Source organism: Geotrypetes seraphini, chromosome 18, assembly GCF_902459505.1.
Source record: "Geotrypetes seraphini chromosome 18, aGeoSer1.1, whole genome shotgun sequence".
Taxonomy (NCBI): Eukaryota; Metazoa; Chordata; class Amphibia; order Gymnophiona; family Dermophiidae; genus Geotrypetes; species Geotrypetes seraphini.
In genome coordinates this window covers 25,918,220-25,931,318 of record NC_047101.1, presented here as the reverse complement: position 1 = coordinate 25,931,318, position 13,099 = coordinate 25,918,220, and the positions used below count along the sequence as shown (strand labels likewise).

Sequence of the window (13,099 nt, the reverse complement as noted above, 5' to 3'; positions counted from 1 at the left end):
CACAACCTCTGGCAATGCATTCCAGAGCTTAACTATTCTGTGAGTGAAATATTTCCTCCTAATGGTTTTAAAAGTATTTCCTGTAACTTCAAGTGTCCCCTAGTCTTTGTAATTTTAGAAGCAGTGAAAAATCGATCCACTTGTACACGTTCTACTCCACTCAGCATTTTGTAGACTTTAATCATATATCCCCTCAGCCTTCTCTTTTTTCCAAGCTGAAGAACCCTAACCTTTTTAGTCTTTCCACATACAAGAGGAGTTCCATCCCCTTTATCATCTTGCTCGCTCCTCTTTGAACTTTTTCTAGTGCTGCTATATCTTGAGATAAGGAGACCAGAATTGACCAGGTGAGGTTGCACCATGGAATGATACAGGAGCATTATAACATTCTTAGTCTTGTTAACCATCCCTGTTTTAATAATTCCTAGCATCCTGTTGCTTTTTTGGCCACTGCCGCACATTGGGCAGAAGGTTTCATCATATTGTCTACAATAACACCCAGATTCTTTTCTTTGGCGCTAACTCGCAAGGTGGACTGATTCACACATTAGATCTCTAAAAGAGAGGAAGTGGTGGTAGATAGACAGACTAGATAGGCCATGTGGTCTATCTGTCATTACTTGTCATTTTTATTTCTAACTTGTGCTCAAGTGCAGAAGAGAACAGTCAATCAGTGTTAAATGTATTGGCCCCTATGACTTCGTGAGTTGCTCCAGACACTAGGGATGCTCCCTACTTCCTTAACCTAGTGTCTGTAGCACCCTCTTGGGTAAAGCATCGTGATCACAGTGTTTTATATCAGGCAAAGGTGAAGCATAATCATCAGTCCTTGTAGAAAGTTGATGCTGTCAGAACTACTGACCTCCATAGATAGTGCCAATATTTCTGTCTCCCAAAAGCCATGATTGTACATGTGATTTGGCTCCTATATTTCTGCAGTCTTTCTCCATGTTGGCACTGGCCCTGTCTTTATAGATCCATGCCCTCAAGGAATGACTCCGGGTTGTTACAGGAGTAGCTGAGGCGCATCATAGCTCTGCAAATCATTGATGGTGTTGGTACTGGCACCAGCCAATGTAGAAACAGAGAACATAAGAAAAGCATAAGAATAGCCTTACTAGGTCAGACCAATGGCCCATAAATCCTAGTAGCCCGTTCTCACAGTGGCCAATCCAGGACACTAGTACCTGGCCAAAACCCAAAGAGTAGCAATATTCTATGCTACTGATCCAGGGCAAGCAGTGGCTTCCCCCATATCTTTCTCAATAATAGATTATAAGAATAGCCTTACTGGGTCAGACCAATGGTCCAGAAACATGATGGCAGATAATGGCCAAATGGCCCATACAGTCTGCCCATCTGCGGTAACCATTCTCTCTCATGCTTTCGCTCTCTGATATACCTCATGCCTATCCCATGCTTTCTTGAATTCAGACAGTCTGTCTCCACCACCTCTTCCGGGAGACTGTTCCATGCATCTACCACCCTTTTTTTGTAAAAAGGTTGTTCCTTAGATTACTCCTGAACCTATCATCTCTTAACTTCATCATATGCCCTCATTCCAGAGCTTTCTTTTAAATGGCTCATGCGCATTTGTGCCAAGTAGGTATTTAAACGTCTATCATATCTCCCCTTTCCCGCCTTTCCTCCAAATTATTGAGATCTTTAAGTCTGTTCCCATAAGCCTTATGATGACCAGGCTCCATTTATAGTCTTCCTCTGGACTGACTCCATCCTTTTTATATTTTTTTGAAGGTGCGGTCTCCAGAATTGTACATAATCTAAATGGAGTCTCTCCAAAATCTTATACAGGGGAATCAATATCTCCTTTTTCCTACTAGCCATACCTCTTCTATGCACCCTAGCATCCTTCTAGCTTGTTCTTTCTGCGATCTTTTGTAGTTTATGAAAGCTATTCTCTTATTCCAGTGCAATAGGTGAGACATTCTAGACAGTAGGGTTATTTCCCTTTAGTCCCATGGTTGCAGAAGGAATCCACTCCGGATTTTTCACTCTCTATAGTTTAGTGCCCTCTACAGTTTTTACCTTCTGCAAGCATGGATGCAGTTGTTTGTGTGTTCTGCTCTCCCCATTTTATTGTTTTAATTTGACATAATTTTGTCCTCTTTTCGGGTAAATTAGTCCTTGGAGTGAATTTAAAGCTCTGCTTTCTTGAGAATTCACAGACTTCGGTCTGTAGATGACAACCAATCCCTCTGGGTATTTGTTGGCCAGCTTACATTGTTTTCTCTGGAGCTCTGTCCCTGATGTGGTCTCGCCTTCTGTTAATCAGGGGTCAAGCGCAGGCTGTTAGATGCCTTTAGAAGGCTCAGCGGTGTCTCACAGGGTGCTGACTGTGTCGTCACCTCCACCCATTCCAGTGTGAATAAGATGCTCTTCAAGGGTGGAGGTTTAGTCAGGCATTGGAGTCTGACTTGCAGCCTAAAAATCAGCTTTGTAGGAACATATTCTCAGCATTGTGGCAGTGATTATTCTCATCCAGCTGCTTTGAGAGAGCTGAAAGCAGGCATGCAGCACTAATAACTAATCCTCTCATGTGACAGTGAGTACACAAACTGACAGCATGTGCGAGTCTTCAGGGGATGTTTAAGAAGTGGGATTTTGAGTGTTTCTGAATGTTCCCCCTTCTGAAAAATCCTAAAATTACTGTTTTTTTGGGAAATGTGAAAAATGCCACAATTTTGATGTGAATTTTGTGATGGCCATCTTGAATTTTTAGCAATTTTATTTTCTAAAGCTCCCTGCTGCTTCAAAGCTGCCCGTTTCAGGGAAAATATGTTCGATTTCAATTTGGCCGATTGAATTGATTTTTTTGATTCGATTTACTTTTTCTGCTCATTTGGGCATTTTTTTTAAAAAAGGCCTAATGTTTTGTTGCCTCTTTACCCTCCTTTGCCCTTTCCACCCCCATGTCGATCCTGTGGTGTAAACAAAACAAAAAAGGCTTTTTTCTCTCTGTTAGGTCCTAGCTCAGGTTCGCTAACACCTGTTCTGAAAGGATATGCTAGAAAATTATTTTATCCCAGGACAAGCAGGCATGATATTCTCACATGTGGGTGACGTCATCTACGGAGCCCCGATGCGGAAGCATTTTCAAGCAAACTTGATTGAAGATTTAAGTTTGCTCTGCTGCTCCACGCATGCGTGCCTTCCTGCTCCACTAGGGGGTGCATCCCCTCGTGGTCTCCAGTTCAAATTTTTCCGCGAGCCTAGAAGCCGTGTTTTTCAGGCTCTGCCCCAACTGCCTTCTAGCACCGCAATTTTTTCTTGTTTTTTCACGATTAAGTCGCTGTGCGCGAATTCTTTACCTTTCTTACTTGATTCCTGCTTCGTTTTCAACGACCCGGAGGCTTCCGGGTCCCCGTGGCCGCGTGGCTAATCGAGCCGCGGCTACTTTCGATTTAATGTCCCGGCCTCTGACCGGCTTTAAAAAGTGCACCCGGTGCGAGCGGCTTCTTTCTCTCACAGATCCGCATCGCCGGTGCATCCTCTGTCTGGGGGCGGCTCATCCAACCGACTCCTGCCCCCAGTGCGCAATTTTCCAAAACAGGGCCCTCCGCCGAAGAAAAGCCCGCATGGCGGACCTCTTCACCCCGGACCAACCCTCCACCTCGGCCTCGAGGTCGGCCCCGGCCTTGACCTCGGCCCCGGATACCTCGGCATCGCCTCGAGACTCGACCCCGAAGTCCTCGGGACAACAGAAAGCCTCGGCTCCGGGTAAGTCCCCTCTTCCCTCTTCAGGTTCTGTAACAGCGAAGAAGCCAGCCTCGGGGACAATGGCGACGCATGGCGGAAGCCCCATGCTTACAGCCCCGTCTAAGCCCTCCAAGCCTTCGGGCCGTGCCTCCACCACACGGGAATACTCTGATACGAGGTCGCCCCCGGTGGAGCGCACCGAGGCAGTGGACATGCCCTCGATGCTGTCCGTGCCCGTCTTCCAGGACCTACTCCGAGCGATGATCACGTCGGAGCTGTCCGCTGCAATGGCCCAGTTTCAATCGGCCTCGACCTCGAATGTGCCAGACCAGCCTGAGCCTCGCACCGAACAACCTCGAGGAAGGGTGCGCAATCCTCGCCGCATCCCATCCTCCACGGACTCCTCGCCGAGGCACCCGAGACGTTCCCCCTCCGCAGACCGCCGAGGGGCAAAACGTCAGGCTAGAATGACAGAAACCTCGAACCGCCGTACCTCCAAGAAGGCCCGAGGTTCACCAACTCTACGAGGCCGTTCTCCCACACCTCGTACGGGACCACTAAGGGTGGCTGAGTTATCACTCTCCAACCCGCGCATCCTCCGAACTCCCCCTCGGACGTATTCTCCGAGGGAGTCCGGATCGAGGTCACCGATCCGACATCGATCGGTACCCCTAACCCCGGCATCGTCTCCGAGGGGCTCCTCGAGACGCCGAAGATCGACAACCCCGGAACACTCTCACAGTGCTTCCCCAGTCTCGGAGCATGGATCAGAGCATGAACCTCGATACTCGAGGGAAGCCTCCCTATCCTTCTCCACCCGACGAAGGTCTCGTTCCCCGACCCCGCACGGGGCCCCGGGGACATCTCGCCCATCCTTCACTCGCTTTGTCCAAGACATGGGCCACGCATTGGACTTAGACCTCCAGTCCGACTCCAGATACTCTAAGGAGTACCTGGCGGAGCTGGATATGCCATCACTGCCCAGAGAGTCCCTTCGCTTACCACCCAACCCGGTACTCCAACAGGCCTTCTTCAGGAACCTGGAGACCCCCTACATGGTCACGGCCGTACCCTCCAAAATGGAGGCCAAGTACCGCACAGTACCTTACCCGGGATTCGAGCAACCACAGCTCTCCCACCAATCGCTGCTAGTAGAATCCTCCTTGAAAAAGGCTCACCCGTCCCGGGTCTCAGCAGCGGTCCCCCCAGGCTGAGAAGGCCGAACCCTGGACAAGTTCGGCAGGAGACTATACCAAAACGCAATGATGGCCTCTAGGGTGCAAAGCTACACTTTCACCTTCACATCATACCTCAAACACCTCATTGGACTATTGAGAGCCTTTGAGACTGACCTACCGGCCTCCCGGCAAGGAACGTTCGGCCTGCTTTTAGAGTCCCTCTCCAACCTGCGCCTTCATCTATTCCACGCGGCCTACGATGGCTTCGAACTCTCCTCCAGAGAAGCAGCCTTCGCTATCGCCATGCGCCGACTAGCCTGGGTGCGCCTGGTCGACATGGATCCCAACTTACAGGACCGGTTGGCTAACCTCCCCTGCGTGGGAAAGGAATTGTTCGATGACACTATCGAGGCGGCGACAAAACGCCTCTCCGAACATGAACGCTCGTTTGCCTCCCTTGTCCGGCAAAAGCCCAAACCGCCAGCGTCCAGGCCATACAGGGCCCCTCCGCGCCGCTACCCACAAAAGTCCACCCCTGCTTTCTCGCGGCCCCCACCCAGACGTCCGCAAGCCCACCACAGGGCCATGCCCAAGTCCCAACCGCCCGCGACCACCAAACCATCCCCGTCCTTTTGACGGGACACGCGGAAGGGGGCGGGCCCCCTCCGCCATAGTCCCAGGCCGCCTTCCCATCGGGGGTCGACTCAAAGCTTTTTACCCTCACTGGAAACAAATCACGTCGGACGCATGGGTCCTTGGCGTGATCTCATCAGGGTACTCTCTCAACTTTTGGGCCATTCCTCCGGACAACCCCCCAAGGAATTGCCCTCCCAACCGGACTCAGCTACCCCTACTCCTCTCCGAAGCTCGAGACCTGCTTCGCCTGAGAGCAGTGGAGAAGGTTCCCCCCGACCAACGGGGGAAGGGCTTCTACTTCCGCTACTTCCTGGTACCGAAAAAAACGGGAGACCTACGCCCAATACTAGACTTGAGACGCCTCAACAAATTCCTGGTACGGGAAAAGTTTCAGATGCTCTCACTACCAACACTTTACCCCCTGATCGACGAGGGCGACTGGCTCTGCTCCCTCGATCTCAAGGAGGCGTACACACATGTCCCAGTGCACCCCGCTCACCGCAAGTTCTTGCGCTTCCAAGTAGGGGACTGGCACCTACAATACCGAGTCCTCCCCTTCGGACTAGCATCATCACCTCGGGTCTTCACCAAGTGCCTCGTGGTGGTAGCAGCAACCTTACGTTCCCAGGGCCTCCAGGTATTCCCCTACCTGGACGACTGGCTAATCAAAGCCCCGTCCAGGGAAGGGGTTATCTCAGCGACCCAACAGACTATTACCTACCTACAAAGTCTGGGGTTCGAAATAAACTTCCCAAAATCTCAACTACGCCCCTCGCAGTCCCTACAGTTCATCGGGGCCACGCTGGACACGGTTCGCCTCCGTTCCTTCCTCCCCCCTCCGCGCCTGGAGGCGTTAGTAAATCTGAGCCGAAGGATCTCCCTGCTGACCTCAGTATCAGCTCGACAGATGATGACTCTTCTGGGCCACATGGCCTCCACCGTCCATGTCACACCCTTCGCCCGCCTCCATCTGAGAATCCCTCAATGGACCCTGGCGTCTCAATGGCGTCAAGACCGGGACCCGATCGACCACTCAGTGACAGTGACTCCTTCATTGCAACGATCGCTCCGCTGGTGGGCCGACTCTTCAAATCTTTCCAAAGGTTTGCTCTTCCTCACCCCACCCCACAGCAAGGTACTCACCACGGACTCGTCGGAGTTCGCTTGGGGAGCCCATCTGGACGGCCTACGCACCCAAGGAATGTGGTCAGCACAAGACCGTCGCTGCCACATCAACGTGCTAGAACTTCGGGCCATCTATCTCGCAGCTGTAGCCTTCCAACATCTGCTCCACGACCGAGTGGTTCTAATCCGAACCGACAACCAGGTAGCGATGTACTACGTAAACAAACAAGGGGGGACAGGGTCTTGGCCCCTTTGTCGGGAAGCCCTGCGCCTCTGGAAATGGGCAATCTCCAACAACACCTTCCTTCGAGCGGTGTACATACAAGGAGAACAAAACTGCCTGGCGGACAGACTCAGCCGCCTCCTCCAGCCACACGAGTGGTCACTACACTCTCAGATCCTGCGAGGAGTGTTCGAACGGTGGGGGACACCTCAAATAGACCTGTTCGCGTCCCCTCACAATCACAAGCTGCCTCTCTTCTGCTCCCGGATATACTCCCCGGACCGGCTCGAGGCCGACGCCTTCCTCCTCGACTGGGAGGGAAGGTTCCTATACGCGTTCCCGCCGTTTCCTCTGATACTGCGGACGCTTGTCCACCTGAAAACAGTACAAGCCACCCTGATCCTGATTGCCCCTCGCTGGCCACGCCAGCCGTGGTTTTCCCTGCTACTTCAACTCAGTGTCAGAGATCCACTGCCTCTGCCTCTGTTTCCCTCTCTACTGTCACAGGGTCAGGGTTCACTGTTACATCCCAATCTTCAGTCTCTTCATCTGAATGCTTGGTTTCTCTCTCCCTGACTGCTCTCCCCGTGTCTCAATCAGTCAAGGAGATATTGGAGGCCTCCAGAAAAACCTCGACGAGATCCTGCTACTCCCAAAAGTGGACCAGATTCTCAACCTGGTGCTCCTCCCACAGCCAGGACCCGGTGTCGGTCCCCGTCCCCCTGGTCCTTGACTATCTACTTCAACTATCTCATTCCGGCCTAAAGACCAACTCCATTCGAGTACACCTCAGTGCGATTGCGGCCTTTCATCAGCCCCTGGAAGGGAAAGCCCTCTCGCTCCATCCCTTAGTCACTCGCTTCATGAAGGGTCTGCTGAACGTCCACCCCTCTCTCAAACCTCCCCCGGTGGTTTGGGACCTTAACGTGGTTCTGGCTCAATTAATGAAACCTCCATTTGAGCCACTAGACAAATGCCATCCAAAATTCCTCACTTGGAAGGAAATTTTCTTACTCGCGCTCACCTCCGCACGGCGGGTTAGTGAGCTACAAGCGCTGGTAGCGGACCCACCCTTCACGGTATTCCATCACGACAAGGTGGTACTCCGCACCCATCCAAAGTTCCTACCTAAAGTAGTGTCTGATTTCCATCTCAATCAGTCCATCGTCTTACCCGTGTTTTTCCCCAAGCCCCACTCTCACCCCGGAGAAGTGGCGCTCCACACTCTTGACTGCAAAAGAGCGTTGGCCTTTTACCTCCAATGCACTCAGCCACACCGGAAAGTCCCACAACTGTTTCTGTCCTTCGACCCAAACCGGTTAGGCCACCCAGTTTCCAAACGCACCTTGTCCAACTGGTTGGCCGATTGCATCTCCTTTTGCTACGCTCAGACTGGTCGATTAACGGGACACAAAGTCCGAGCGATGGCAGCCTCCGTAGCGTTCCTCAGGTCCACACCTATTGAGGAAATCTGCAAGGCTGCCACATGGTCTTCGGTTCATACCTTCACCTCCCACTACTGTCTGGACTCCCTGTCCAGAAGCGATGGCCGGTTCGGCCAATCGGTATTGCGAAATCTATTTGCTTAAATTGCCAACTTCCCTCCATCCCCCTTCAGTAAGCTTGGAGGTCACCCACATGTGAGAATATCATGCCTGCTTGTCCTGGGATAAAGCACAGTTACTTACCGTAACAGGTGTTATCCAGGGACAGCAGGCATATATTCTCACAACCCGCCCACCTCCCCGAGGTTGGCTTCTTGGCTAGTTAAGTGAACTGGAGACCACGAGGGGATGCACCCCCTAGTGGAGCAGGAAGGCACGCATGCGTGGAGCAGCAGAGCAAACTTAAATCTTCAATCAAGTTTGCTTGAAAATGCTTCCGCATCGGGGCTCTGTAGATGACGTCACCCACATGTGAGAATATATGCCTGCTGTCCCTGGATAACACCTGTTACGGTAAGTAACTGTGCTTTTTCTGCCTTTTCTTGTCTGGTCATCATATTATTGCCATTGTCTGAAAACCCCCCAGTACTAGGCTTCATACCAGATTTTGTGAGCCTGATGTGGAATACTTATTTGAGCTGCCAAGGGTCCTCAGTGTCTGTTAGCAGCATACCAGTGATGGTGACACAGAGGATCTCCCCTTGACAGGTGAACCAGGTGGGTTTAATCTGTCATGGACTGAAAGGATAGCAAGTCTAATTCCATGCCACTTATTATCCCAGGATGAAGTCTCCCTGGTGCAGAGTAGGCTTCAGTGCAGGAGGGCAGTGGTTAAGAGGTGGTGCGACACTGGATCAGGGGGAAGCCACCACAGTACACTGTTGTTCAGGTTCTCTGTGCTTTCGACCGTTATTTCCACCTTGCTGCAAGAGTTGAACCTGGAAGTCTTACCAGCTCAGTTATAAGCTCAGTTATAAGCAGTTCTTTGACTCTGCCTGTGGTTTTTCCCTCACATCTGAACATCACTAAGCTGCTGCTACTTCTACTAACATTCTGAGCTCCCCTGGGAGAGCAGTATAGATAAATGAATGAATAAATAAATACTACCATTTATCATTTCTATAGCGCTGTAAGGCGTATTGAGTGCTGTTCCTTTAACATTCAGTAGACAGTCCCTTCTCAGAAGAGCTTACAATCTAATTTGGACAGACAGGACATCTCAGGGTTGGAAGCTTCTGGGTCATTCCATGTCAAGTAATCATGAGCTTCCTACCCAACCACCTCAGAAATTGGTGAAATTTTTTTAGGGACCTCTAATGAAGATATCCAAATATTGGGGGCATGGTTTCAACTAGGTCCAGAGTTGGGGGGCCCCCTTTATTTTGACTGCTTTTTTGTATCCATGGAAGATTGTGCAGCCCTACCAGTATATTCTTTCCTTTGTTTTATGTAGAATGTTTGACTCGGTCCCCTTTAATCTGATCCATTCTTGCTGTACTCTGAGTATCCAATTGTCCTTTCACCAGTTGTCTGAGATGCCTAATATACAGTATGTATATTCCCTGAAAACAAAAAAGCAGTAATGGAGGGATTGCTGCTGTGCTCAGATGGGGCATTGCATACAGAGGGAATGAAAGACAGATGGGTACCCCATCCCACGCACTACTCTCCCACCTGCCCCCCAAACTACTGCATCTCAAAGAATACCCCTTGGACAAATTGATTCCCCCCTCCCAAGAAACTATCTATTCAATTAGCTGTCCCACCTTTACAAAATGTCATTTCCCCCAACTACCACTGCACTCACCCATTGTAAATGTTATGAGCCATTCTCTACTAGTTTTTCAAATGGTAGTACTGTATTTGATTTAACAATTTCATTTTGATATTCCAGTAATTTATACTTTTTAAAACTCAAGTTAAGATGCCTCTTTCCAAGAAAATATTTTATTAGAAGGTGCATCCAGTCATAGAATAGTTGATACATCTTTTTCCATAGGTCAACAGCTGATGTCTAAAATACAAGTTATTGATTTTTGGTTGTTCCTTTTTTTGTTTTGATGTTAAAGGTGCAGGAAATGGAGATATGCCAGGACCAAGGCACATGCAGAAAAGCAGATCGGTTAGTATCAAGAGGGGATGCTATAGTTCATTTTCATTCTAAATTTACCTGTATCTTGCAAAAATGGAAATTTAAGCTAAATCCATGTTTTCTGAGTTTGGAGTTCCCTGTTAGGAATCCAAGCCAGAGGAACTCTGAACCAGGATCCGCCAATTTTACACATTCCTCCCCTCCCAAATGGTAAACGTAATAGCTTGCTCATCTCAAGTAGATAAGCAGGCCTCCTGATCTACAATTGTGACATCTGGTGCTCAGTACATTGCTAGCTAGCTAATTGAAATATAGAGAATTCTAGCTGCACTATACCATGCATGTGCCTCTCTACACGATACACGAGCAGCAGTCCTTTAATCTTGTCATCTGCTGAGCAGACAGAAAGCTACAGTGCAGAAAATAAATAGCCAGGACCACATATGATACTTTTGACATCGCATCTAGGCTCTGCTATGCGGGTGAGGATAGATGCAGATTCTCATGGCTGCTTGTCTGACTTTGAATCAGCAGTTCAGGAGAGGCTTACGGATGCTCTTTGTCATGGAGACTGTTTATTTGGGGACAAAGTAGAAAAGGTGGCTGATCTTATGAAAACCACTGAGAGGAGTTGTCTCATAACACTTTTGCATGTAAAGGGAGTTCTATTTTTAAAATTTGAATGTGCTAGCATGTGTGTTCTGTATGATTAAATGTAACTTTTTTGTACTATATGTAGGATACTAGTAGAGTGGTACACATCATGGATTTTCAACGGGGGAAAAATCTGAGATATCAAATTCTGCAGCTCTGTGAGCCATTTGGAGTAATCGTCAATCACCTGATTCTCAACAAAATGAATGAGGTAACTTAATTGAATTTTTATTTTTTATTTTTGCTAATATTGAAGTTCTAATTTTGGCAGCTTAATAGACAAGTCATATGGGCAGTCTTTTTAGTGGTGGTACACAATCTCCATGGTACCTTGGAGCAAGCTGTCCTCAAAAAAGAATATTTTTGGCTGCTCTTGTCTTAGCCTTCAGACTGTGGAGCTGTAGGTGGGGGCCTCTTGTTCATGGGTGGCTGGGCCATTTCTACAGGGAGCAGTTTTTGATTGATAAAGACATGGACCTCCAGGATTCAGGGGGATGGATGCCGCTGACGGAGGTTTTTCATTTCTGCTAGCTGGCGAGGATGCATCTGTGGTATGTATTTTTCAGTGGGAAGAGCTCCAGGAACTTATTCTTCAGGTTTCCTCGGTGTTGCGCTTTGAGGAGGATGCAAACATAGTAGATGATGGCAGATAAAGACCCGAATGATCCATCCAGTCTGCCCAAACTGATTCAATTTAATTTGTTTTTTTCTTCTTCTTAGCTATTTCTGGGCAAGAATCCAAAGCTCTGCCTGGTACTGTGCTTAGGTTCCAACTACTGAAGTCTCACTCCAGCCCATCTACACCCTCCCAGCCATTGAAGCCCTCCCCAGCCCATCCTCAACCAGTTGGCCATATACAGGCAGAGACCGTGCAAGTCTGCCCAGTACTGGCCTTAGTTCTTCAATATTTACTATTATTTTCTGATTCTAGATCAGGGGTGTCAAAGACCCTCCTTGAGGGCTGCAATCCAGTCAGGTTTTCAAGATTTCTCCAATGAATATGCATGAGGTCTTTATCCCAGAACAAGCAGGCAGCATATTCTTAACGTATGGGTGACGTCACCGACGGAGCCCCGGTACGGACCTTTTTAACTAGAAAGTTCTAGTTGGCCGCACCGCGCATGCGCGAGTGCCTTCCCGCCCGACGGAGGAGTGCGTGGTCTCCAGTTTCTTCGTTTCCGCGGAGCGAAGAAGACGCATGTGCTTTCAACGGCCGTTGAAAACTCGATTTTTTGCCTTCCCGCTCGCGATTTTTGATTCATTTTTGTTTTAATTTCTATTGTCTTTCGACTAAATTTCCTAAAAAAAAAAAAAAAAAAACTCGTGTCTTTTTTCCTTCGTTTTTGCATCCGGCCCCGGCGGGGCCTGTTGTAATCATCCAAGCCTCCGGGTTTGATTTCGCGGAGGCCGTGTTTCCCTTCATGCCCCCTCAACCGGGCTTCAAGAAGTGCCAGCGGTGTGCACGTCCGATCTCTCTCACTGACCCACACAACTGGTGCCTTCAGTGTTTGGGTCCAGAGCATCGGGCGGCTTGCACCCGCTGTGCTACCCTAAAGAAACGCACTCTCAAGAACCGGCAAATACAACAAAATATTCTTTTCGGTACCGGTTCTACCATGGACCAGGCCCCGACGTCGACGGCACCGCCGAAATCGGCACCGACCACATCGACGACGCCTGATCTTACTTCGGGGTCGATATCGCAAGGTAAGCCAGCTAAGAAGCCTCCCACTTCCCTTGAGCGCCCTCCAGTTACCGCGGTGACCCCGGTCCTTCCGGCGTCCCGCCGACCCCGTAAACGCTCCGCTCCGATCTCGGTGAGTGCCTCGTCATCGGCCTCCTCATCGCCGGAGCGTCGAGCAGCACCAGTGGTACCGAAGAAAACTAAAACGGTACCGGTGCCCCCATTGGAGGACGGCATCTCGGCCATCCTCCAGGACAAACTCCAGGAGCAGCTTCAACAGCAACTCAAACAGCTCCTTCCGACCCTACTGGCACCGCTCCTTCCGGTACCGGTCCAGCCCGAGCC

General features: G+C 49.7%; 1 protein-coding gene across 4 annotated transcripts in view; it reads left to right on the top strand.

The window, feature by feature from the left end:
- MATR3 (matrin 3) overlaps positions 1–13,099 on the top strand; it is a 260,631-nt gene that overhangs the window by 116,123 nt on the left and 131,409 nt on the right. For all 4 annotated transcript variants that reach the window (XM_033926968.1, XM_033926969.1, XM_033926970.1 and 1 more), the window contains exons 7-8: positions 10,394–10,446; positions 11,156–11,281. In XM_033926968.1, the coding sequence (XP_033782859.1) occupies positions 10,394–10,446; positions 11,156–11,281 (179 nt within the window). The remainder of the gene's footprint in view (positions 1–10,393; positions 10,447–11,155; positions 11,282–13,099) is intronic.